This window comes from Nesoenas mayeri (genome assembly GCF_963082525.1).
Source record: "Nesoenas mayeri genome assembly, chromosome: 25".
NCBI classification, from domain to species: Eukaryota; Metazoa; Chordata; class Aves; order Columbiformes; family Columbidae; genus Nesoenas; species Nesoenas mayeri.
Genome location: NC_137549.1, coordinates 6,373,710 through 6,401,039, shown reverse-complemented (window position 1 = coordinate 6,401,039; position 27,330 = coordinate 6,373,710). Strand labels below are relative to the sequence as shown.

At 59.7% G+C, this 27,330-nt stretch overlaps 1 protein-coding gene across 1 annotated transcript; it reads right to left on the bottom strand.

Moving 5' to 3' along the window:
- Positions 1-113: 113 nt before the first annotated feature.
- On the bottom strand, positions 114-22,126 carry CELF5 (CUGBP Elav-like family member 5; the record flags this gene model as incomplete). The annotated part of the gene is made up of 11 exons (XM_080359034.1): positions 114-130; positions 933-1,016; positions 1,104-1,166; positions 1,391-1,459; positions 1,981-2,125; positions 4,785-4,931; positions 5,884-5,963; positions 6,475-6,603; positions 9,616-9,667; positions 19,033-19,115; positions 21,982-22,126. The coding sequence occupies 11 exons, from the start codon at positions 22,124-22,126 to the stop codon at positions 114-116; spliced, it is 1,014 nt and encodes a 337-aa protein (XP_080215160.1).
- Positions 22,127-27,330: the final 5,204 nt, after the last annotated feature.

Below are 27,330 nucleotides of genomic sequence, written 5' to 3'. Positions count from 1 at the left end.
CCCTTGCCCGCTGGTGTCAGCACTCACCAAAACACTTGCTCTGGTTGGTGGCACGATCCATGAACACCTTGGAGGAAATGATATTGCCAAAAGGCAGGAACATCTGCATCAACTCATTGTCTCCAAACTCCTGAGGGAGATGGTAGATGAAGAGATTGCAGCCTTCAGGACCTGCAGGCAGAGGGGCAACGGGGAGGGACAAAACAGAGACCCCAAAGGGGAAGAGAAATGGGCTCAACTCAGTGCGGCACTGGAAGAGAACCCGAGCGCTGCCTCCCGCTGCCTTGGCTCCCCTCGCTCGTCTCCATCCTGGCCCACCCGGAGTTCTGAGGGCTCCCCGAGAGCAGCCGGGAGGCAACACGCAGGGCCAGAATGTCACAGCTTGCCCAGTTCTGACAGCGGGCGCTGGACACAACGCTCTGAGTGTCTGCACGAGCTGAGGTGACAGCCCCTGGCTCGCAGCTCTCCCGGCCCCGCGGGAGCAGCAGACGCCGCTGTGTGAACGTGCTGCTGCCCACAGCTCCGCAGCCATGGGCCACAGCCCCGACTGCAGTCTCCTGCATGGCCACACATCCAATTCACGGGCTGACCTGGTCCTGCCTTCCCCTTCCCTTGGTCCCCGTGAGCGCAGGGAGCTGCTGTGACTGTACACCAATGACTGTACCCTTTGGTGTCAAAGCTTGGTGTTGTAGTGCTTGCTGTCCCCTTTGTACCCCTTTGACGGCCAGGCACGAGCTCAGAAAGCTTGCACGACATGCATCCTGCGAGCCCGTCCAGTGCAGTCACTGCACAGACGCGGTTGGTTCCATAACCTCCAACGCTAGACTATCAGGGACAGACATCAGCGCTGTCTCTGCGGCTCTGCGGTGCAGACGGGCTGCACAAACCCTGCTCCCCCCAGGCTGGACACGCGTGCCCGCCCCGGTCCTCACCTTCTCGCTGCTGCTGCTGCAGGATGGGAGGTGGCTGCGGGATGCTCTGGGCAATGGGGGTGATGGTGGTGGCGGGGTACACGGCTGGATTGCGAGGAGACAGAACAAACCGCTTACCTGAGGATCTGCTCAGCCACACAGGGGCCTGGGGGAGACAAGGGGCGCTGGTACCTGCGTACTGCTGGACTCCCGTGAAGGCCGGGTGCAACGTCTCTGCTACCGACGGGCTCTGGGCTGCAGAGAACAGCACCGTCAGCACAGCAAAGGGAACCACGCGCGTCCTGCCCCTCTCTCCCCACCCTCCCGCCAAGGGAGTCAGTGCCTGGCAGGTACAGAGCTAGAAAAAGTGTCCTGTGTGGGGAACCCAGACAAGAGGAGCTAATCGCAGTTCCTGAAGCCTCTGGGTGTTTTTCGGGGGTTTGGTTGGGGGGTTGTTTTGGTTTTCCTGTTCTCCGTACCTGAGTACGGCACAAGGCCGTTGGTGTAAACTGTTTCCAAGGTTGGATGCCCATTCGGGAACGGTATCACTCCGGTGAATCCATTTGAAATGGGCGCCACCAGTCCCGGCATGGCTGCTGTCCCCAGGAGCGGCGGCGAATGTAGCCCTGCAGAGCGACAAGAGAGGAGGAGAGGACACCCCATGAGCGCAACCTCCTTCCATCTCCCGACAAGACCGCTCGGTGCGAAGCTTTTAATCTCTTCTAGTTGGCATGTGGAGGTGACAGCCTGGCGCTGGTGACAGCCTGGCGCTGGTGCCTTCCCAAAACTAGGAGCAGCACCGGTGAGAATAACGCGTGCAGCATCGCTGCTCCTGGCTGCTGTCAGAGCTTTGGGATGGAACATTTCTAATCCGGGTTTGTACAGCACCTGGCATGATATAGCCCTGCTCGTGACAGGCGTTCACATCCAATATGCATTATTACTGATATTATTTCTGTGGGATGGTGATGATGAATAATAGCGCTGCTGCACTCAGAGTCAGGTGCAACCCTGGGAACCCGCGTCCTTCGTGCTGGCAGCGCAGGACCTGCCGAGCGCAGCCCCTCACCTGATGCTGGTGCGATGGGAGCGGCCGGCAGCCCGTTGAGACTGACGGCGCCGATCTGCTGGATGTGGCACGGGGAGAAGGCGACGCCGGGGCTCAGGTAGCTGCCGTGGGAGGTGGAGAGAACCGTCGTCTGCTGCTGCATCAGCTGCAAGGCAGGAGCGGCAGTCAGGGCCCCCAGCTGCCCAGCGCTCGCTCCGCTCCACCAGCGGCTCCGGGGCTCGTTCTGCCCGTCTCTGCTCCCTCCACCGCTCCTGCAGCACCCCGACCGCAGCCCCCACCGCCCTGTGGGGCACAGCATCCACAGCACCCACCGCCCTGCGGGGCACAGCGACCGCAGCACCCACTGCCCTGCGGGGCACAGCATCCACAGCACCCACCGCCCTGCGGGGCACAGCGACCGCAGCACCCCGACCGCAGCCCCCACCGCCCTGCAGGGCACAGCGACCGCAGCACCCCGACCGCAGCCCTGAGCTCCGCCACGTCTCCTGGGGCAGCGCCAGGAGTGCGGTGACAGCTTTGCCTTGAGGAACAGGGTTCCAAACCCCTCTCCTCTTGCCCAGCCTCAACAAGGAGACCGTGCTGCTGGGAGACACGCGGAGCTCATCGGTTACGCACACAACCAGGTGTCCATGCGGGGGACAGGGAGGGAAACTTGCTGTATGAAATTGTGAATGCAAGAACCAATGCCTGCGATGCACCAGTTCACCCCAGCAGCGCTTGCTCCTCAGTCTGATTCGAACACGTATGTAATTGTTAAGCTGCATCTCCTGGGCCCGTGAGGAACCTCAGACGCAGCACCTACCACTCCAAGCCCTGCAGCACTCGAGCATGAAGGATGTTGTGATTCCCTCGGCTTCCCTGGGGTCCCAGCTCCCCAGAGCCGCCCATGGACAGCTGGAGATGCTGTAAGGAGACCCAGCGAGGAAACCCTCCCGTCCCCGCTTCCAGAGATATTAGACGGCATTTCAAAGGGTTGATGCCCGCCCACTCTGATGGGGACACTGTATGCACTTGAGAACTGGCTACGATCTCTCCTCCGGGAAAAGAGAGAGCAAAGGCTGGGCTAACACAAAAGAAACAATCAGCTCCCAGGTCACTGCCCCGGGAAGGAGGAGAGAGAATCAAAACCCGTGGAAAGTAAAGAGGAGGGAAAAAATCTGAGAGTGCATCTCAAGCCGAGGGGAAAGCCAAAACAAAGGCACAGAGCAGGAAGGCCAGTGGAGAATTTGAGATAGCAACGAATTTACAGACACAACTGGGGAGAAAGAAGAGGCAGATAAGCAAGGAGCACAGCCTAGGCCTGATGGCTTCTGGTCACCAGCAGGTTCTGAAGACTGGGGGGCACCTTAACGACCAAGTCTAGAAGCTCTGGCTGCTCTCCTCCCTTACACACCCTGGACCACGAGCTAACACAGTGCTCTCTGCCGAAAACCCCCACTGCGCAGCCCATTCCTGCCTCCTTCGCCATGCCCAAGTTAGTGCCGTCTCCACGACAGCAGATCCACCAAACCATCGCCCCACGGCTGACCCACGGCTACAGCCCCAGAGCTCAGGTGGGGCTGGTGGATCCCATGGCTGGACAGACAGACTGGGCCTTGCAGGAGACGCTGGTGTCTGGTCAGGAGGGGCCTCTCCTCCAAACCAGCCTCGGTGCTGGGGATGGCAGAGCTGTTCTCAGCCTCATTACACACCAAGAACCAAAGAATCTGTGTCGGACAAATTCTGTCTTTGGTTCCCAAAATTCACCAGCAGTGTAGCACCTTATCTGTTTTACCTCTTTCCTCTTGCCACACACCTCAATGGCATTTGGCAGTCTGGGGATTCACTGAGAGGAAACAGCAGATGAGACACAATTCCTTCTCTGCCATGTAGATGAACAGGAGGCACATCAAGAGGCCACTGAAGCCACAGGTCGAAGAGGTGTCCACATAAATGAGGTTTATCTGCACCTCTCCCCTGGAAAATTACTTTTGATAACAGAAGGTACTTTTGAGTTCCTTGACCCAGAGCGCGTCTCGCACCTTGAGCAACTTCTGAGCCTCCTGCCATGGCCTTTACACTCGGCAGCAGAGACCTGGAAGTGACAGCCATCGAGGTGCCGGACCCAAAGATGCTCCAGCACGGCTGACTGGGGACTTGTTGAGTTTGGGACCTGCCTCAAACATCACCGGCAACGACCACCATCCCCCCAAGGCAATGAGGTTCTCTCACTGAGATCCAAAGCACAGCCAGAACTGCTGGGGCACCTCTGACCCTCCGCTCCATCCCCAGCACCCTGGAGCCCCCGTCGCACCACAGCGAAAGCCCCGGGAGCCACGGAGCGCAGTGCGGGGAGAACTTCAGAGAGAAATAAACCATACGAACCTGGGCGCAGGGCCCTCACGGCTCCAAAACCAAAGAGACACCCTTGCGCCCTCGCCCCGCAGGAGCTGCCCGGCCGGCAGATCGCTGTGTCTGGCGCACATCACCCGCCAGCGACCACGCTCTGGGCCGGCCTCACAACAAGCCTGAAAGACACTGGGTCATGCTGGACCTGCTCCCGGCCACCTGCACCCGCCTGCGCACCAGAGAAGCCCAGTGTCACTTTGAGGATGTCCCAGTGCTCTCCTGTCACCCCTTCCAGGAGAGAAACGCACACAGACTGGGCTGCTGACTGGAGAAACGAGCCAGGAACAACTCCCACGTGCCGGGAAGCCTTAATGCATTGTTAGAGAGACCCGTTTGTGGTCTCCCAGCCCAGGTACGGTGTTGCCCCACAGCCAAGAGGGCAGCGTTTCCCCCCACGCACGCCCCGTGATACTCACAGCCTGCGCATAGGCGCTGTATGGGCTGAACGGCAAGGTGAGAGATGGAGTGAATATCCCCAGCTGCCCCACCATTTGCTGCATACGCCGGAGGGTCCTCTCCTTGTCTGTGTCAGCAAACTTCACCACTAGACTGGAGGAGGCACCCTAGGCACAGAGAGGAGACAGAGAGAGGAGGCGGGGGGGAAAGAGGCCACGGGACAGCGGGGCAGCAGCCAGGCAAGGCGGGACAGGGCAGGACAGGCAGCAGAGAGGAGCCGAAGAGGAGCAGAAGAGCAAATATTGGTGTGGAAGTGCTTGGGAGCTGCCTGGAACCCGGGCTGTGCCCTTCCCCGTCCATCCGTCCATCCGTCCATCCGTCCCTTCCCCTCACACCCTGAGCCTTGCACAGCTGCACAGGTGCGTGCACACATCCCTGGCTGCGTTCACCGGGTGATGGTGCAGCCAGGAACACGCAGGACATCGTCAGCCACAAGCACCGTCTCTCCACCACCGTGAGCCGGGCTGGATAGGCAGAGTGGTTCCCGGCAGCTGCAAACGCCCCTGCTGCAGCACCGCACTGTCCTACCAACCCCAACCCGGGTTAAAGATCGGGAGAGACCACAGCTGCCGCTCCCCCGGCACAAGAGGGCACAGCAGCGGCTACACAACCCCAGAGAACCCGCAAAGGTCCCCATTCACACGCAGCCTGCCCCAGAGGCCTCCTCTGCTGCCTGAGACAGAGAAGACGGGGAGCGCGCTCAGACACCGCGGTCCTGGCTGCTCCTGGTACTGAATCAGCCCGACCCCGCTCGGATCTGAGCTATTCCAATGCAAATTCATGGCCGGGTTCTTGGCTCTGGGTTAGTTAGCCCTTATAGTGTGTGTCACTACCAGTATGGACAGACATAGAGACACACACCAGCCCAGGACACAGGACGGTTCACAAAGACAAAAGCACAGAGAGATGCGCACACCCCACCCCACTGCCCCCCACAGCCACACGAGCTGGAAGCTGCCGTTGAACCCATCGTGGTTTTGGAGAGCGAGGGCAGGTCCCTGCAACAGGGTGGTGGGAAGAGGATGAGGAAGAGGGCCGCTACCCTGGCCTTATACTCACGGGCATCGTCTGGCTGCCGTGGAGCGCGTGGATTGCCGCCTGCGCCTCCGTGTGAGACGAGAACTTCACAAAAGCACAGCCTGGAAAGGGGCAGAAAGAGCACAGGAGGTTGCAGAGACAAGACCGCTGTGGAACAGCCCCACCGCCACGCGAGAGACGGGACCTGGGTCCCAGGCGGGGCGAAGGAAAGCCACCCCAAGCAAGCAGGGAACAGGATGACTCAGCCCAAGCCCTCTATCCTCAAAAATACAGGAAGGGTCTCGAATTGCTAATTCAATTATACACTCTACAGATGACGTCACACCTGATTACCTTGCCCTCAGATCCTCCATGCGCTCCTAAAGGTGCGCACAAGCCCCCACACTGCGGCCCCAGGCTGAGCCAACAGGCTGGCTGGCGATGCCCATCGCTCAGCCGCTGGTCCTGCTCTGCGTGCCCTTCTGCCACCTCCATCTCCTCCCCGTCCTGCCCCGTGCCCTGCGCCGGGCTGGGACGTGGGTTCCCACAACCACGGGGTGTGGACTAAGTGCCCCGGTGGAGAGGAGACACACGTGAGCGCCACCCACGGAGCAGGGAGAAAGGGGGTCACACCTTTGCTGTTACCGTCAGGTCCACGGAGCACAGTACATTCATCAATGACCCCAAACGGTTCAAAGAGCCGGAGCACGTCATCCTCAGACTGCTGCTTATTTAACATGCCCACAAAGAGCTTCCTGTCCCCTAGGGGCAAACACAAACATCAACCTTCTATGAGGCTTACAGTCCAAAGCAGGAGAGCAGGGACACTTCAGCACGAACCGGCGCAGTGTTGAGAACATGCCTGCTGTTGGTTGAAATGCAGGGTCCTCCCAAGCTCCTCAAACCTGCAAAGGTTTCCGTGGCTCCCTGTCCTACCCTCCCCAAAGGAAAACAGAAGATTAGGAATTTTCTTCTATTCATGAGATTCCTTTGAACGATCCAACACAAATGGTAATATGAAAAACTGCCTGCACAGTTACACCTTTATTGAACAACATGTGAAGTCCAAGAGGCACCTGAGGAACACAGCAGAGCAAAACGGGCAGGTGGATAAACTCCAGGACCCTTGGCTGCTGTTTCTTTTTCCTTTTCTCCAAGATCACTGTTTCCACAGCTGCTACGTAATCTTAGCTTCCATTTGCCCTTCCCTACCCCAGTCTAACCAGTATGCCTACCAAGCTGTCCTCTAAGGCCTGGAATGAACCTTGGCATCCCGAGTCCCTCAGCACGGGATCAAGGATCAGCCAACACGGGAGAGCTGGGCGAGGGCCAACACATCCAGGGCCTGGAGCTCAGGGTCATTCTGGGCTCCTCCAAGACGGAAGGGCCCTGGTTTGTCTGGGATGTGTGTGGCGGTGGGGAGAAGGGTGCGCGGTGCTGTCTCCATCAGTGCACAGCGGGGCCCGTCGCACAGCCTGACGCCAGCCAGTCAAGCACAAACAGCCGTGGTTGGAGCAACATCCTCCACAGATTGCTGTCAACAGCTATTAAAATAGAACAGCACTAAAAACCCAGCCTAAATGCCAGCCCAACCTCCATCTTTGCAAGGAGACAGCTGCTGCAAGTACAGAGTTAACGCCCCCACTGCCCCAAACATGCACAGGGAGACATGACCCGTAGGAGCGAATGCGTCAGGGTACGGCTTGGGAGGAGCAGCGAGAGAAGACTCCTTATTGTTAGCGACAGGATCAGAGGGGCTGGCTGCAAACCGAACCATGTAACGCGGCGCACGTCAGGGAGAACAGCAAGGAAGCCGCTGTCTGCTTGAGAGTGCGGTGACCTGAAAAACAACAGGTCTTGGAGCTACAGCAGCAGAGTGGCTGCAGGGGCGGCGCTGCGTGCACGGCGGGAGGGATGGCAAACACACATCCACGCTGCCGGCAAAGCCCCAGCCCTTCCTCGCTCCCCTGGGCTCAGAGGACGGTTCCCACCCGGGTATTTAATCCAGCTGCTCCCAACGCTGCTCTGCCACATACAGACGCTTGGGAACACGTGCAGGAGGTGCCGTTGTCCCGTGCAGAAGAGCGGATGCACACACGTTAATGGACAAGCACGCAGGCTCCCGCGTGCGCAGGAACGTGCTCACACGTTGACACAGCCCAGCAGGCGCCTCCAGAGACAAACTCCTCAGCGAGCAGGGGGACGCGCCGCGGCGTGCACGGCTGCGCCGAGCGGACAGCGCGGCTGCGCTGAGCCCAGCGCCCGCGGGACGCGCGAGACGCCACTGCCACTCACAGCATCTGCCCCCACCCAAGGGCCAGCTCGGAAATGCTGTTAGGCAAACCAGCCAAAAAATGGCACATAGAGAAGGTGAAAAATCTGACTAGTGAGGATCATTTTTACTGGGAGGTGGAGAGGAGAATGGAAACTACAGGAGTTTGTGCTCCCACCAACATCAGCTGGTTGGGCTTTGGGAGAGGATGCTCGAGCTCTGCAGTGCTCCCCCTTCCTCTGCTCTCTATCTACACTGCAGGCCTTATTTCAGACACATGCACCATGCCCTTCGGACTGCAACCACAGCAGGAGCTCCTCGAGAAACACGTCACCATCCTTCCTCCATTTTCTCTCCAGCTCTGGTTTCTCACCCCCTGCCTGGCCGGCCGTCCCCGTGCTGTCCAGCGAGCAAGAGAATTGTCATCTCTGACTGTTGAGTTCCCATGGAAACGCGCTCCGGGTACAGTCACCCAGGCAGCGGGAGGAACCGGTGCAGAGAGGTCACCGGTGAAGACACCGCAGGAACAAGCGAGGGGTTGAGGCCGAACGCTTTGGCCACGAGAGACAGAGACGGGCACACGAGCACCGGACGCTGCTCCTCCTTAAACCCAGTGGATTTAGGTCATCTGGCCAACAGCTGCGAGCAGCAAGGACGGGGAAAGGGAGGAAGCTCGCTCGAGCAGCTGGCTGAGGATGGGACGCGGCGAATCTCCTCGGGTATGCAGAGACTCCTCGTTTCTAGGCAGTGCTAACGCTAACGGGCTCGGGGCGGCTGTCGTATCACATCAGCGCAGCAGAGTGTTCCAGGTCTCGCAAGAAGCACAGACAGGCGCCCCCTCGCTGCCTCCCCTCCCGGCGCCCTCAGGCTCACACCAAAGCAGGACAGAGCAGATAAAGCCTGTGCCAGAATCACAGGGCCCCTCCGCAGCACCTTTTCACCAGTGAATTCCTTCTGCAGGGCGCAGGGACCCTGAGCGTTCCGATATCCCCACACAGCCCCGCAGGGCTTGGCCAAAACTGCCCCTTTGGCACAAAAATCAGTGTTTCTTAGACCAGGAGACAAATTCTGGTGCTCGTGTTCTTCATTCAGGGTGCTGCACTCTAGAGATGTCACCCCCTGCAGAGGACAGAAGAGGCTCCCCGCAGGGAGCAGAGCAAAGCGGAGCCTCACCCACGCAGCAGCTCTGCCCTTGGTGAACTCCCAGTCCAAGCAGTCTTGTCCTGCCCCAAATCTTTCCTTTGCTTCCTGCCGGTGTGGGGCTGTTGCTACAGGGAACGGTTCACCCACATCAAACTTGCTCACCTGCTTCTCTGACAAGTGGAGCATCCCAACAGAAACCACCGGGGAGACCCCGGTCCCTCCTCCTGCCCCCAAATCCCCGCCACACACAAACGTCCCTCCGTACGGACTGTGGGGCGGGGGAGCCGGCTCAGGACCATCTCTCTGGTTCCCCTCACATCCACAAAGCTGCCAAAGGAGAAACAAGGAGAGATGACAACTACCTCCACGGCTCTCGCTGTCGGCCGGTTTCACTTGAATCGGACGCGCCATCTGCAACGAAAGAGAAACGCAGAGGGTTAGAGCTCGGCCCACCTGCCCGGCACACGGTGCCGATGGCACCAGGACGCCCCGTTCTGCCCGCCGGGCAGAGCACGAGGACGGCAGAAGGAGCCGAGACATCGTGATCGCGACCAGCACCCTCGGAGGGGGGACCACGTGGATTTCAGGCTTCTCAAAAGGAAAGCTGGTGCTTTTCCCTGCAGGGAATGGCTCTCCTGGAAATTCCTGCACACAGCGAGCGGCAAAGAAAGGGCTCCGAGGAAGTGGAACGGAGAAATAAACTTCGCAGAGGCAATCATACTGTTAGGCGGTATTATTTTATTGACCGCGCTGGGGATCACCCTCCACCAGTGCTCCACATACTGGATCCTCTTGTGTTGCCTATATCCACATAACTGTTACATATGCATGACGATTTTTGAAAATTTTGACATACAATACATCTATACAAAGAAATAGTTGGCCATATTAGTTATAATTGTTTAGTTTCTTACTTACTATTAATTATTAGTTACATATAAACCAAGCACTCTGCTTCTAAATGTTTTACTTAATCTTCTGTCTCTTGTCACGCAGGAGGATCAAAAACTTGGAAAACATCCCCTCGTTTTGCAGGTGGTCAGAAAGCACCGATCATGCCAATTCGTCAGTGATGGGTACGTCTTTTGTGACTTCATCATAGTCTACCTGAACCTGGCAGCTGCTCTTCGGAAGCAGCTCATCCCCACGAGGCTGGAGCCTGAGCAGCAGCCCCAGTCTGGAGCAGTCCCTGCGTGCGCTGACTCAGCACGGCCGCGGCCGCCTCACCCCCCTGAGCCGCTGGTTCCCTGCGGGAGGAGGACAGCGCGGCTCTGAGCGCTCCCCAGCCCCAGCGCCACGGCCAGCGGCTCCGCGGCAGCGCTGCTCTCCAGCAACACCTCCCGCCCGCGGCCAGAACGCTCGGCCTGAAAGCCGCAGCGCCCCTGCCTCGGGAGCAACGCGGCGCCGCTGGGCAGGGCAGAGCAGCCCGCGGCTCCTCAAGTGCCAACTCCATCCCCAGGACTTGCTGCGCCATTTGGGGGAGAGCGAGAGGCTCGGGGTCCCTCTCCCACTCTCAATCAGATTTGCAAAGCCCGTTGCATTCCCCGCATGGCCCCGGCACACGCAGCGCTGAGCGCTTGCCAGCCCCCGGGCCGCTGCTCCCCCCGGGAGCTGCCAAGGACCAGGCGTCTCTTCCAGCCCATAAACCGAGCGGAACGCGGGGAAAGGGCTCAGACATTGCTCCAGAAAGCCTCCGATTTCCTCACTGAGCCGCGGCGGCTCCTATTGCTGCCCACAGCCCCCGCAATGCCCGTGCCAGCGAGGCTGGGGGTGCGCGGGCAGCAGGACGGGGGGCAGAAGGAAGGCGGCCCAGGTGTGTGCTGGGCGGAGGGGGCTTGGTGCGGAGCCACGATGGGCAGCTGTCACGCCGCTGCTCCCGCAGCACTGAGAAATAGCTTTGTTCCTACCCAGGATGCAAAACTAGGATTAAGCTAAACAGATGGGGAGGGAGATGGAGGGACAGACTTGGATCTCAGCTTCTGCGAGGAGCAAACCCATCTGGGGGAAGGGAGGGATGCCAAGCGTCACCCCGCGGGCACGGGGCCCCCAGGGTGCTGGGCCTGAGGGGGTGGGGAAGGATGGCGGGAGGTGAGAAAGGGGGTTCGGCACCTGAGGACATCGTCGTGTCCCCTCCCCCAGCAGGGCTGTCACTCCAGCTCCCAGCACCTAGGGTAAAGGAGCTGTTGTCATGGAAACCGTTATTTGCCACATGGAACCTGACATTTGTGGTTGCCATGGAAACCAGCTCTTGGGGGCATTCCCTCCGCTTTGCACAAAAGAGACATTTTGATATGATCTCTGAGGAGGGGGCCCCCTCTGCCCATCTGTCCACCCCTCTCCGTCCCCCACCGCAGGGACCCCGTGCAGCTGCGGGTGCACCGGGGGGTCAGTCCCCGGGACACGAGTCACGGTCGGTCCTATGGACCCGCACCCCCGGGTCACGGCCCCGTGCCCGCAGCACGACGCCTGCAGGACAGCACTGGGGCCGGTACGGGGCCGGTGCTCAGCGCTGGTGCACGTCTGGCTGTGCTGACAAGCAGAATCAGGCTGCCCAGGGGGAGATCCTAAAGCTCGGAGAATATTTCTGTTTAGAAAACACCAAATAGTCATTGGTCACAAAAACAATCTATAGGTAGTTTTGACTTAAGAGTCAGAACCCAGGCTGCCATCATCCCCGGGCAGCCTGACCCACCGGCCGTGGGCGCCCCCTCCGTCCCAGTGAAGCTCCTCCTGCCCGTGGCTTCGGTGGGACAGGGCGAGTGCCTGTGCCCAGAGCCGGACAGCAAGGGACACCCCACGGACGGGAGACACGAAACCGAGCCACCTTGGGCAGGAACAAGCAACCAACCCCGGGTGTCTCGCACGCGTTACAAATGCTGGCTTGGAGCAGTCCTGTCTCCTCAGTCATTCACTGTGTTATCACCCAAAGGCTTCTACGAACAGGACCCCACCACCTCAATCCCATTAAGTCCCACGTTGCTACTGCAGATGAACAACGTACCCAAGGCCTCTCAAGCAGAGGCGTGAGCCTACAAATGCACAGCAAGCCCAGTTTCTTTAACTCAACAACACAGGTTGCAAAGCCTTGAGAAGCGTTCCTGTAGGCTCCTCAGCTTTATGGACAGATCTTGGACAAAGAGCTCTGCCCCCTATAGAAACTCAATGTACAGAAAGGACGGCTGAGCTTTACACCTTCCGTTTGAGGGACACAGAGCAACAGGGCAGCGGGCAGGACGCGCTTCTGGCTTGCACACCAAACTCTGGCCGTACAAACTCTTCCGGCCTCTCACCACCATCTCGAGATGCGCAGCAACCAGAGAACACACCTGATTCCCAAGAAAGCTCCCCGCTTTTGTAGCACTCCTTGGATCAAGGATGTAAGGAAGATTTCTGACCAAAACGCACCATTTCTCTCACTGCACCCCCTAAAGGAATCCTTGCAGAGGTGAACGGCTCCTCACGTTCACACCATGCCCAGCAGGGGCTGTCACCGCAGCAATCCCCCCCAAGGAGGAGCAGCGGCCCCTCGTTCGCGCCTCCTCAGCTTTCAGACTGCAAACTGGATGGATGGAGGAAGGCCCCTGGGATGGCAGGGCCAGCCTCTCTATTAATTAGGAGTGAGTGATGTAAACCAGCCCCTCAGGTGCGATGCGGGGGAACCTCGCGGCGTTAAGCGGGTCAGAGGCAGAGCGCGGAACGCGCGGCGCGGGCCGGCTCCTCCGGGACGCAGGAGCCAAAAGGCATCCGAGGCCATGGGCAGAATGAGGCCCTGGGCTCTCAGGCTTTGCAATAGCGGGCTGGTCCTCTTCCGACCAGTGAAAAACACCCACAACCACTTCTAGCCGTGCAGAGCACATAAACCTAAATGTTGGTTTGCTCATTTGGATGCTGTTTCTGCTAGGAATGCAAGCAATGATGGAGCGGGGCCTGTCTCAGCGCCTGAGTCTCCTGCCTGCATCTTTCCCCTGGTACCCCAGGGCACCTCAGTCCTACCCAGAAGAACCATCCTCCCCTGAGCTGCCTCCCACAGAAACACGAACAGCGTTGGCACCGAGCACCGCTCCAGCACGGCTCTAAAGGTTGCTTATGAATTCACCCCATCCAACCCGATTATGAAGGAGACAAGGTTAATTATGAGCCCTGTGTTCCAGGGGGAGGAATCAAGGCACACAACGATGAAGGTCACACGGGGAGACTGTGGCAGAGGCAGCCGTGAAGTCCAGAGCTCAAACCACACAGCTCCTGCAGGGAGCAACGGGACTGTTGGGGCACTGCACCCAACCGCTTTGAGTCACCAGGAAAAGGACTCAGGAACTGCAGCTCCGCTCACAAGTTCAGTCCAGAGGTGTTTTCCCTAAGCCCAGCGCAGAGGGCAGCGAAGGGAACCCCCATTCCCAAAGCTGAGCGAGCGCAGGAACCGTCAGGCAGACGCGCGCGGGCCGCAGCGCACGCTGCCGCTGTGCCTCCTGGGTTCCTCTTCCCCTAACGCAGCCAGACACCCCTGTCCCCCTGCAGCGCTGCTCTGCGGGGAAGCGAGCGGCCCATCGCCATGACTCAGAAAGCCTCTGGATCTCCCTGGTGTCTCCATGGAAGTGACAGCGCCATTACTGTGCATTAACATCAGACAATCAGCAGGGAGTTCAGCGCCACGCGGCAGCTCCAGCCCCCATTGCGTACGTGACTGTTGGGTGGACGCATTCAAGCGCCGTCTCCCAGGACTCCGTGGTCAGTCTGTGCTCGTGTTTCTCCAGCCTTGATGTGTCACTGCCCTGCAGGGAAGTTCATCCTCCCTGCTGCCCCGATCTCTTCATGCCACTTGTGATCAGTGCCGCCAACGGTCAAACGAGCTTTTAGGTGAGCGAAGGGAACTCTCAGCTTTCTCAAGGCTTTTTCTACAGGTGCTGGCACGGTGTCTCATGGATGAGCTGGAAGGTTCAACCACGGCGGTCAGTCGGGGCTGATGGGGGTACGGGCAGCTCAGCACAGATACACCCCACCTCGGCAGGTTAATTACTGCAGCTGGGGAAGGTCTCTGCTCATTCAACGCCCCGGGGTGGCTGCGGCCGGGCGAGCAGAAGCAGAGCCCTCCGCCCGGCTGCTGCGCACCGGTTCCCATGGCAACCGTTAACATCCCAGCAGCGCAAAACCTGCAAAAACAAGCCCACGGGGAAACCCACTGAAAACGGGCCCGAGCCCCAGCGCCACCGCAGGAACCCCACGAGCCGCCTGTGGGCTGCACGGCAGAAGTCACGGCTGCTATCAGGCAAACGGCTGCACTTTGGGGGTGCTCACGGGCTGGAAGGGCGGCCCGGCGCGACCGCAGCGGCTCCGTGCAGACGCTGGAGAAGGCCCTCGGTGATCTGATCTCCTGTTTTGAGCGGGCTTGGCCAGAGACCCCGGAGGTCTCTTCCAACATCAACTGTGATCCTGTATCCACACTCACAAACACTTGCACCGAACGGCCCTGGGGCGAGGGGGACGCAGACACGCTGGGCAGCGCAGCTGCCTCCGCAGAGACCGGGATACGCGTGCGCTGGCTCACGGGGGCGCCGGCTCACGGGGGCGCTGGCTCACGGGGGCGCCGGCTCACGGGGGCGCCGGCTCACGGGGGCGCCGGCTCACGGGGGCGCTGCGGGTGGGCTCACCGGAAACACGTCAAAGTCTCAGCGCTGTGCTATAGGAGATGCGAGCGCTCGGTTGTGCAAGGGGCAGCAGTTTCCAGGGAGGAAGGGAGGCCCCTTGTGCGCAGGACAGCGTGTGCATTTCGTCAGCACGTGGGAACGAGCGCTGATGTTTCATTTTGTTATCCTTCCAGATCCACAGGCAGCAGGAGACACTTTGCTTTGGCCGCTTGCTCTCCCCTGCCTCTCCAGGGTACGCACTTTGCAGCTCCTTGAACCAAACCCCCAGCGGCGCAAGCGCATGCAGCGAACGGGTGCTGCTGCTGTTCTTGCCCAGGGGCTGCTCTAGCCCAGCACCTCCATGTCCTGAAGCTGCCATTTCAGCAACACGGCCTTGACGTGCTCTCTTCTACCAGTAACGTTGCCTGACTCCCCTGAAGTTCCTGATATTGTCTATCAAACCTGCAGGATGGACACCAGAACAAACTTCTCCACCCTGCCCAAAGGTTCAAACTGCAGAGGCTGCTTCAAAGATTAACAACCAGAGTCCAGGCTGAGCCCCCAGCCCAACCCGCAGCCCCCGCTTTGCCAGCTGCAGTCCCCTCTCGTGCTCGCACCAGGAAACTTTCCGGAACGCTGCTCCAGGCTGGCTCCTTGTACAACAGAGAAGGGAGACCGAGATGCTTTGGCCTCTCCACTGATCCCTCGTCGCCGTGTTCCCCCGCGCCCTCCCCGCCGCGGATCCCGGCGGACGGCCGGGGACGAGCCCGGCTCCGGCGGCGCAGGGGAGCCCGCGCTGGCTCCAGCGCTGCGCCCGGCCCCGTGCCCGCCCGTCTGAGTTAGCGCCGCAGCACCTTCACCCCGGTGCGTTCCCAGAGCCTCTCTGCTCTAACGCTGCTGCTCTCTGTAATTTTCCATTCCCGTGTCCCTGCTCTCCCAAGCTGTCGCTGCATCCACGAGTTCTCCCCCTGATGCAGCCACATTTCAGTACCCCCATCACCGCTCTTAAACTGCCCATATTCCCAGCTTGGATCAATACCAATTTCTGCCACTTACTTGCCTACCTTTCAGCAAGCCCTTCTTTGTTCTGCATAGAAATAAAACTCTAACTGTACCTTGCCAGGCGAATTACTTTCTTAAACCTCCCCCCTCCGCTTCCTCCCTCTATTCTTCTTCCCCTTCTTCTTCAGGAGCAATTTTATGTAATTTGCAACTGTCTGGCTGCAAATGAAAAGAGACACAAAGCGTTTCTGCGAAATATTGAAAAGCTGGCTGCTTTTCCCTCAAATTTCACTTAGCGAGAGGCTTTAACTTGGTGTGTGATCACTGCGTGTCATTAATAACCTCTCCAATTCCTTTCAGAACTCAGCAAAGTGAAGGCACAATCACGAATCAAAGGCTCGGGTTATTGAGATGTAACATCGTTGTGCGGAGCCGGGAGCGGGGAGGGGGCGGAACGCTGCGCGGCCGGCTGGCTCGCGGCTAACGGCACACAACACGCAGGAAGCAGCTTCAGGGCTTGATTCCCTCTGCTTTTCAGCCCCAAAGCCTTTGCTCTGTTCAGCCTCCGTGGGTTGTGTCTTTCCCCGCGCCCCGCAGGCTCAGGCCACAAAGGGCGCTGGTTTCTGTTCTGTTCCTCAGCCCGTCTCCATCTCCGTCGAGTCTTCGGAGCCCATCAAACCGCTTCACTGAGCCTGAGTCAGACCCCCCTGTGCAGCTCCCCAGCCTGTCCTCGGGGCGCCAAACCGCGGAGCACAAACCAGCACCTCTGCACAGCCGGGATGCAGAAAGCACCGCTCCTGCCCCTTCGTGGGGACGCGCACCCTCTGTCCCCGGAGCAGACCCGCGCGCCGCGGGCACGCCGCGCGGCAGCAACCGCCAGCAGCGCCGGTGATGCAGAGAGCACACGGCTGCCGGTCCTCTCGCCTCGCACCCTGCGCACACCGGCCGTTAAAACGGGAGGTGAAAGCCAAAATACCTGCCTGCCTCCAGAAAAAGATGCTAAGCCTTGCTGTCAGAAAATAAGCTTTTATGAGGTTAATTCTGTTTGGCTACCATGCACCCAACAGTTCTCAATTTAAAAATAAACCAGAATTTTGATCTCCCAACAGAAGAACTTGCCAGAAATGCCACAAAAGCAAACAGAGGCCACGGTGATTCCTATTGACTCGTGGAAAATCTACAATATAAATGATGTAAATCCTCAGGAAAGCTACACTGCAGGTACAGCCCTGAAGGAGCAACGCGGCAGCACTCGCAGCGTCAGAGCTGGAGGGTCTGAGCCGGAGCTCTGTGGGCACGGGCCGACCCAGCGACACACTTGGCAGAGAACGCAGACGGCCAAGGCGTGCCAAGGCCAACCCCACGCATGGCAGGGCGCAGGGCGCTCCATTCTGGTGCAACTACCTTCAAAATGACCAAAGGGAGAGAATCCTGCCTTCTTGTCACCGAGGAACTTCCCAAACGACAAACTAAATGTGGTGAAGTCATGTATTGCCAGCCTGCAAACAGACAGCTCCAAATGCAGCGCAGCTCGTGTTCGTCTTAATCCGCAAGCTTAATTACACCACATTGCTCATCAACTGTCTCCAGACAAACATGTTTGAAAGCACTCAGCTAGCACAGACTTCTTACTGTTCCCAAGCAGTTTCTTCCACCTCCTTTAACATAAAAAGCCTTCAGATCCCCACATCATAGATAAATCGCTGCTTTCAATACTACTCCATGCAGCGCCTCGTAAGCACCGCGAGCACAAACAGCAGCGAACGCAGCAAAACACGCGACACGTCCCTGCTACGGAACCGCAGCGGAGCTGAGACCGGACCCGCCGAGCCTCACGAGAACGGCCTTTCAGCGTCCACGGGTGCTGGGGAGACAGGTCCGTGTGCTCCGCGCTGCGACAGCCCCGCGCCGCGGCCACAGCTGCCCCGCGCCCTGCGCCGCGACTGCAGCCGCCCCGCGCCCCGCGCCCTGCGCCGCGACCGCAGCCGCCCCGCGCCGCGACCTCAGCCGCCCTGCGCCCCGTGCCCTGCACCGCGACCACAGCCGCCCCGCGCCCCGACAGCCCCGCACCGCGACCGCAGCCGCCCCGCGCCCCGCTCTGCAGGCTGCGACCTCCTCCCCTCGCGCCTCGACTCGCCGCGCCCGAGCGCTCGGTCACCCGCGCTCCTCCCTCTGAAACGGTGAAGATCCTATTAAGTGGGAATTAAATTATGTGGTTTTCCAGCCCCCAAATGCCACCACAGGCAAAGGGAGCGCAGGTAAACAAACACGGAGAAGGATGTGTGCGTGGAGGCCTTGAGGGGAGCTACAAGAGGTGGGGGAAGCTATTTGGAACTGTAGGGGTTAAGGAGAAAATGTTATGGTTAAGAATTCCTAACCCCTTTCCAGAGACCCCTGGTTTACGTTAATTATTCTGTTGCCTTGAGCACTCGGGGCCTCCTGTGAGCTTCTGTCTATAAGAACCAAAGCTCCTCCGCCTACTCACTTCCAAACGAATCCTTCAGCGCGCTTGATCAGCCCCCGAGCGCAGCGAGGGAGCTGCCCCGCAAAGCTCCCAAACGCCACGGGAACGGCACCGATCCAGACCTCCTTCAGCCCACCAGCAGGTCCCAGCAGGACACAGCACCTGCTTTCACCTGTGCACTTTGCTCCCGGCACCAGCGGGGCCGCGCGGGACCCAGGAACACACCAAGGCCAGTTCAGCAGTCTTGCTCGCACCTATATAACCCATTTCTCTTCCAAACTGTGGGATGTGGCAAGCGGATCCTTTTCTTCTGAGAAGCTGATCCAGCTCAGCCACTGCACTCTGTATCATTCTGGGTCCTGCAGAGAGCCATCCAACAAACCGTCCGGGCACGCTGGAGGTCAATGGCAGACTAGGAGTGGATAGCAGGATAGCATGTCTTGTCTCCTGTCAGCTCCCCGTCGCGCAGGTTGGGCCCACGTGCCGCACCCCAAAGCCACGGCTCCCCGGTGACAGGGACGGGGAGCTGAAGATGCCGCATCACATCCCAAAGAGCAGCAGAGAAACAGGCTGGCCGGGTGCCCGGGGCAGCCTTGGCAAGGCGGCGAAAAGAGCGTCGGCTCTTCAGCTCCCACAGCCCGCTCTGACCCCCAGACCGCGCCGCTCTTTCGCGGTCCCCTGGCACTTACCCCCGGCAGGGTCTTCTGCTCGTGCAGCGCCGTCTGGGCTTTGATGGCAGAGTCTCTGGCACAGTACGTGAGGAACGCGCAACCTGCAGCGGGCACAGCAAAGTGTCGAGTGAGACGCGCGACTGCGGGCGCACACACCACGTTCCTCGCTGGAACCAGCAGGTACCCAAGTACAGGAACTACGGAGGCTGTTCCAGATCTCCGTCCCGCCCGGCTCTCTGATGGGAGCGGGGCAGAGGGTCGCTAATTAAAGGCGCAAATATTAGGTAATTTGGATGAGTTGAAGGCTCTAGGGTAAAAGGCAAAGAAACAACATTAAAGGACCTGCAGGGCCCACCCAAGGTCTGTTGAAGTCATGGAAAAGGGTCCCAGTGAATCAGCTTGAACAAGGTGAGAAACAACAGGAGAGCAGAACATAAGCTAACACACAATACACATAAGCACGACAAGGGGAACACAGAAAACAGCAGAGTATCATGCGTTCTGCAAGGGCCAACTTGAGAAGACAAAAAGCACGTGGAAAAGGCCAAATCCTGACATTCTCAGTCTAGATTTGACACATCTCAGCCTTACACTGGAGCCAGGGGAGGAACCACAGCTCCTCCGGGAAGAACAGGGATCTTCAGGTGCTCTGACGCTAAGAATGATCAAATGAAACTAAGCAAAGGAAAAATCTGGCTGGCTATCAAGAAACATTTCCTAGCAGAGAGAGATTATTAGACTGTGGAATGATGTCCCCAGGGAAGCGCCTGGAGTTCCATCACTTGAGTCGTTTCAGATGAGGATGGGCAAAGCACTAGAGAACAGGCTGGAGCGCTAGAACGCATCTGACCCTCACTCACCCCCCGCCTCGCGGGGGCATTTCACGTGCTGAGCAAAGGCAGGACGTGTCCCTTTAGCTTCTCCTCCCGGGGAAGGGCCTGGCTGCACACAGGCTACACGGGGTTATTGCAAGAGCTGCTGGGCTCTACACAACCGCTTCTCCCCACTCAGGGACAGAAAGGGAAGAAGCAGATGGAGGCCGCGCGTGAGCTGTCAGCTGGATCTTGCTGCAGATCAGGAGACGTGGGGAGAGAAAACTGAATCTGCTGCTACACCTGCCTATTCCCAAACCAGGCGGAGGGTCTACACGTCAACTCGTGCCACCAGGAAAGCAATCCCTACCCTTCACTATGTACAAAACAGGGCAGGGAGAACAGGAGCTGAGGGGAGACCTTATCGCTGTCTGCAACTGCCTGAAAGGAGGTTGGAGCACGGAGGGTGTTGGTCTCTTCTCCCAAGTAGCAAGTGATATGATAAGAGGAAACGGCCTCAACTTGCACCAGAAGAGGTTGAGGTTGGATTTGGGAACAATTTCTTCCCCAAAGGGCTGTGGGGCACTGAACAGGCTGCCCGGGGCAGTGCTGGAGTCACCATCCCTGGAGGGGTTTAAAAGACGAGGTTCTTCGGGACATGGATTAGCGCTAGGGTTAGGTTAGGTTACGGTTGGACTTGATGATGCTGAGAGTCTCTTGCAACTGAAATGATTCTGTGGCTCCATGAGAAGGGCAGAGGAAACTGCAGGTGTGTGGCAGTGACTGTACAACAGCCCCCAGAAGAACCTCCGCACCCCAGCGGCCGCTCCTGGACAGAACGGAGCACCAAGCCCTGACCGACACCTGCGCCCGCTCAAGAACGTCAAAACCAAAGGGATGTGTTTATTTTGCTGCGGGAATCTTGCATTTAGCAGCGAGTTAATGTCACGCAGATCTGGCTAATACCAGTGCTGCCCCCTTTCACGTCCATATCTAAGAGACAGATCTGCCTGGAACCTGACCTCAGACCACAGGGTCTGTATTTAACATGTCAATCGACATGAAATGTGCGATTGGCTCTCGCCTTGGGACCGTTCTCCTCCTCGCTGGGTCTGAAACCTGGCTGGTCACTGTCGGATGGCAGCGGGTTTGGGCTCAGTCCCTTGTGCACACAGACACACAAGAACATGGCGATTTGGTTCTGAAGTCACACTTCTCCAGCTCAATTCAACCCAGCTCCTACAAGCCTCAATGAGGAAGCGTTTGCCTTTTGTGCTGTGGCCAGATTTGGCCTTTTAAAAATGCACTTGTTTTCCCGTTGTTCCCTTCCCTCTGCGCTCAGTCCGGGACGGCTCGTTGTGCTGCAGCACTCGCAGCTTTTCTCACCTTTCCTCTTTAATCTGAAACCAGAGGCGTCGTGACCAAACGCAACTCCCGTTCCCTCCAGCGCACCAACGCGGCCCCGTCGCAAACCGTTCAGGGGCAGCGGGCCGGGCTGAGCTCCGACCGCGTCCGGGGCGCCGCTCCCCGCGGGCTCGCTCTGCGCGCGCTGCGATCGCGCTCTCGGATCTGGCAGCGAACGAGCTCCATCCGTCCCCGCTCACGGCTGGAGCTGTGGCCATCACAAGATCCCCAACACCTGCCGGGGCGGAACCTCCATAGCAGGGAGCTGATGCTCTGGACACCACAGCTTTCCAATACAAACAATAAGTACAGCTAAACAAGCCTCCCCAAACTTTTTAGCATCCACTAAAGGTTTTCTAGTGAAGAAAGACCCCCGTTGTCTATCCCAACCTATCATCAATAAGGCCAAACGCCACTGGTAACAGATTTGCAGTCGATATTCTTCCTAACGTGGATTTAAAACCGTGTTCCTGCCCGGGGGGTCTGAGCCCCCGGGGGTGGTGGCCGCTTCCCCAGGGCCCCCCGTTCCAACCCCGGCAGCCGCGACCCGCCCCGCTGCTCATCGGCGCCTTTGTCAGCGCTCCGGCGACAGGCCCCGGGCTGCCGCGCCGGGCAGCGCTCCGCGGGGCCGCCAGCCGCGCCCGCCGTGCCGCCCCTTCCCCGGCGGGGGCAGCGACGCGCGGAGCGGCCGGGGGGCGCCGGGACCCGCCGCCCTTTGTGCGCGCCCCGGGCCGCGCGGGGCCGGGCTCACCCTTGTGCATGCCGGTGTAGCGGTCCTTGAGCACGGTGAGCTCGTAGATCTTGCCGAACTGCTCGAAGAGCGGCTTGAGGTCCTTCTCCTCCAGGTTGCGCGGGATCTGCCCCACGAAGAGCTTGATGGCATCCAGGTCCTTCATGCTGTCGGGCTGCGCGGGGGGCTCCGCGCCGCCGCTGCTGCTCATGGGGGAGGCTCGGCGCGGCGGCTGCGGCGCTGGCGGGGGGAGCGGCGGCTGCCTCCTCGCCTCGCCCTCGGTGAGTCTGGCCATGCCCCGCGGCCGGCGCGGCTGCAGGCGCACGGGGGAGGCAGCGCGGCTGCACCGGCAGCGCGGCTGGACCGGCGCGGCTGGACCAGCGCGGCTGCACCGGCCCCGCCGCCAGCGCCGCCGCCGCGGCGCCACAAAGAGCGCTCCGCAGCGCCCCCTGCGGGCCCGCGCGCGGCGGTGCGGCGGCAAGGCGGGGCGCGGGGCGGGGGGAGCGGGGCCGGGGGGCCGGAGCGGCCCCCAAAGGAGCGGTGCGGGGAGCGGGGGCCCCGTTGGCGGGAGCCCCGCAGGCACGGCGCGCTCCGCCTGCCTCGGGCGTGGTTGTGGGGACTGGAGACACGGAGGAGCGGCGGGGAGAGCTCTGCGCGCCCCCAGGCGGCCCCGTGCGCAGCGGGGGTGGGAAGCGTTGTTGTAGGAGCCGGTACTTATCTCAGGACAAATTGTCATCAGCTGCCAGGAAATGAGGCACTAGAGCTTCTTCCAAAATAAGAGCTCGCTGTTGTGCTGCTGACAAAAGGCAAGGCTGTGCCTTTCCCCATCCAGAGCAGAAACCAGCGTTCTGCATCTTTTCCTCGGTGTCTGAGCACCAGAATCTGGAAGAAAATGAAATATTTAAAGAAAAATATGTTCTACCACAGCCCTGCAAAGCGAAGCGGCGGTGCCAGGGCGATGGGCACGGCCACGAGCGCCGGGTACGGACAGGGCTCAGCGGTGCCAAACGTGGCCCCAGGTCTGCACCCCGTGGGCAAAGCTCTTTGTCCTGCGCAGCTCAGCCCCATCCTTGCCCTGCCTGGCGGCGGCTCCAGCCCGGTCCCGCTGCCCGCTGGTGCTGCGTCCGCGCTGGACCAGCCGCTGCCGCTGCGGGGGCAGGTCTGCGGGGGGACGCGGGTTGTTCTCCCACCGGCTGTGACAGGATCAGCGTGACAGCGCAGCCCAGGCCGCCCCGGCAGTCTCGGCCTTGTTAGGCCGGGCTGAGGAGGCCCAGCACACCAAAGGCCGCACATCCCAGCCCGTTGCCCTCCCCAGCGTCCCCGGAGACGGACGGACTCGTACGCCCTCGTGCTGGTTGCGTTTGCTGGGTTTGCAGAGAGAACCAGGGAGAGCAAGACACACTCTGCATTGGGAGCACCTGCCCTTTCCTTCCACATCCCAAAAGCATCCAGGGATGGAGGAAACACAAGCCGGAGCTCTGAATTTCTGCGTCACCTAGGAGACGGCGCTCGAGGAGGAAACGCTCACAGCGGTCCAGAAATCATTTAAAATAGGATCTTTCAAACCAATCTGCCTTCTCTTACCTGTCTGCTCCGCAGGCAGAAGAGCTGAAGGACTAGTTAGAACAGTCCAGGCAGAAAATGACCGTGCAACAATAAAGTATTGGAGGAGATAAGAGCTCATCCCTGCAATGCGATTGTTTCTGGTCTGAAGCAAAAGGTTCTGCAGAGAAAACTGCTCCAAGACAGCCACATTAACCCCTCCGCGGGTAAAGGAGCACAGCTCGCTATAAGCTTTCATTCCCTTTCGTTCGCCAAGACCTTGCTGTTTACCTTTCATTGGATATCTGTCATCCCAACCAATTTAAAATATACATATATATATATATAGAGAGAGAGAGAGAGAGAGAGGGAGAATTTTTTTAACTTGTTAACAAACCAAAAATTAACTTAGTTTTAAGGCTTGTGGATTTTAGGACGGGAAGTTGCCTGTGAGAGCAGGCAGGTTGAAACGAACAAAGTGTCCTGATACCTTCCTGATCAAGAGCAGCTTTTCTCTGAGGATTAAAACCACAATAAATAGCACCTTGTTGCTTGCAAACTGTTCAAATTGTTTGCAAACTGTATTAAGAGACTATAATATAAATATTCCACGGGAATAAGTTTACAGCATAAGCAACCTGGCTCTGGGACACAGCCTCGTGTCCTTACGCTCTTCCCACTTTAACGCGTTCTTTCCTCCCGCTGTCCCCAGTGAAAGGTTGATCCATCCCTTTCGCAGTCAGCGTCTGGAAAGGCCGGTTCCAATTCGCGTCTTCACACAAGCCGGAGCCGCCCCGAGAGCAGCGGCCTCGGCATCACGGTGTCAGAAACGCCTGAGAGCGTGAAGCATCCGGATACTATGGAAACCAGGGCAAGAGAAAAACCAAAAATAGATGGAAGACGCAGTCTGTTGAAGAGGCTGGAAAAGCCTTGCTGGGGAAGGCAGCGCTCGCAGCTGATCCCAAACTGGGACCCGGTTAGAGCTCAAGCGCAAAATTCCCTCTCTCAACCCTCCCCATTAGTTTTTTGGCCGCAGGGAAAGGAATATTCTCCCTCCTCCTTAGGCCTTTAATTTGCTCTCTGTTTAACAGGCCTCCTAATTAGCCGTTATTTGGAATGACTCCCATTCTAGCTTGCTCTTCCCATGGCCCAGAGCAGGTCTGGTTGCTCCTCCATGGCAGGATTGTTTGGAACATGTAATGAGAACAGACAGCACGCAGCACGCTCCTTCTGAAAGGGAAACGCAACAGCAGAGCGCGTGGAACAAAGAGGTGAGGTGCTGGCCCATGAAACACGATGCCTCTCCTTTCCATAATGCAAACACATTTATTGTGCATATTCACCCTCTACAGACAAACCAGTTGCTAAAATATAATAATCCGTTTCTTCACTCGGAAACAAAAACACCAAAAAACCGCCACCAACGCAGGAAGTGCTTGAAATAGCCAGAATGACACGTGGAGAAAACGCAGAGGATGGCAGCGCGAGATTTACAAAGCGTCCTCACGGCCAGGCCGCGGAGCAGCGACCGGCGTGGGGGCACCGGGGACACCGAGGACACCGGGGACAGCTCCCCCTGCGAAGCCGCCGGGGCCGCGTCCCTCACAGCACAGACGAGCGCACCCGGGACCAGGGCTGCTGGCGCCTCTTGTTCCAGATGCTCATCACAAGCTACTTCTTGCAAACAGAAGAGTGTCTGGTCTTGCCAGCACAGCCACCACCTCAGCGAGGAAACCCCATCGCGGAGGGGGGAAGGCGCCAACTGAGAATCTTTGGCCTTACGGCTGCCAGTGCACTTGAGAGAAAGGAAACAGGTTGGAGGTGCCCATGACTCTTCATCTTACAATTTCTTGAGTGCAGCATCAACCTCAGGAACAATCTCCTTCAGCTGGTTCCACTGTTCTCCAGACAGGGCGATCCCTGGAAACAGCAGCAGAGGTTTCAGAGAGCGCGAGGGGGACGCGTCACGTTGTGCAGCAGAGCGGCTCCTTCAGAGCGGCTGCAGAAGGGAGGGCTGGAAGCTGAGGCAGAGGCACAGAGCAGAAACAGCCTTCTAAACACAGCGGCTGTGCCAGCGCTTCACTGCCCATCTGGAGCAGCGCTCAGCGCTGCCAGTGAGCCGTTTTGTCCCAGCCAACACTCCTGTGTTCCAGTTTGAACCCATTGCCCCTTGTCCTGTCCCTGGTTGTCACCAGCAGAGCCTGGCTCCATCCTCCTGACACTGCCCCTTTCCATATTGATCCCCAGGAATGAGTCCCCCCTCAGTGTCCTCTTGTCCAGCTCCAGAGCCCCAGCTCCCTCAGCCTTTCCTCACACGGGAGATGCTCCACTCCCTCCAGCATCTTGGTGGCTGCGCTGGACTCTCTGCAGCAGTTCCCTGTCCTGCTGGAACTGAGGGGCCACAGCTGGACACAAGATTCCAGGTGTGGTCTCCCCAGGGCAGAGCAGAGGGGCAGGAGAACCTCTCTGACCTACTGACCACCCCTTCTAACCCACCCCAGGTCCCATTGGCTTCTTGGCCACTCATTCTTTGTGCTTTTCTTCAGCTGTTGCCTCGCAGGCTGAGAAAGCACCAAACCCTTCAGCGCGGTTTGCCCAGCCCCGCGTCCCTCAGCACGGCACGCACGGCGCTGCTGCCGCCGGGGGACACGAGCTGAACCCGGCAGCCGCACCTTTCCTCCTCGGCTTCACGTCGCCCTCTTCGTCAACACAGAACTCCCTGATGTCCACCAGAACCTTCCCCTTGGAGCCGGACACGCGGACGCAGCACATCCTGCCGATCTGCGGGGACACGGCGCCGCGGTCAAAGCCCGGGCCAGCCCTGCGCGGCGGCCCCGCCGGGTCACCGGGTGTGCCCGAGAAGAGCCGGGCTACGTAAACGCTCCAGTACAGGGGCTGGGGCGGGGGGGACACCCGCACAAAGACCCCAGAGCCGCTCCTCCGTACCCGCAACGCGCGCTGCCCCCCGCCGCCCGGCCCTTCCCGGTCCCCCCGGAGGGTCTGCCCTCTGCTTCCATTCTTCTCCCTGATTTCAAAGGCGTCTCTTGCTTTCTTCTCTAGAAAGAGACCAGCGGTTTGAACGGCCCAGCCCGAGGGAGCGCCGGCCTCGTGCGGGGCCGCAGCTGGGGCGGCACGGCCCCGGGGGACCCGGCCGCGGGCACGCGAGCCAGCCGGGGAGCAGCGCCTGCCCCTCCCCCTGCTGCTGCTGCTGCCGCTGCTGCCCGGGTTGCGCGTCCCCACCGACTCCTTGGCCCGGGGCATCCTGCGGGAGCAGCCGCGCGTCACCGCCGGGAGCGGACGGGCCGGGCCGGGCCGGGCCGGGAGCGGACGGGCCGGGCCGGGCCGGGCCGGGCCGGGACCGCGGGAGCGCCGCGCGCACCGAGCCGAGCGCCGCGCGGGCGGACGGCCCGGGGCCTTTCGAACAGGCAAGCCCCGCCCCCCCCGCCTCCAACCAATCCCGCATCTCCTCCCGCGCCGGCACCCTCGCTCTCCCCCAATCGCTGCGGCGCTGCCCGCTGGCCCCGCCCCAACCTGCTCCACCCAATCGCTGCGGCGCTGCCCGCCGGCCCCACCCCCGCTGGCCCCGCCCCAGCCTGCTCCACCCAATCGCTGCGGCGCTGCCCGCCGGCCCCACCCCAACCTGCTCCACCCAATCGCGGCGGCGCTGCCCGCCGGCCCCACCCTCGCTGGCCCCGCCCCAACCTGCTCCACCCAATCGCTGCGACGCTGCCCGCTGGCCCCGCCCCGCCGGGAGCGCATTTCTCGCTCTTTTTGATCCGAATCACCAGCCGCAAGTGTCGCCTCAATCGGCGCCGACACACGCGCCGG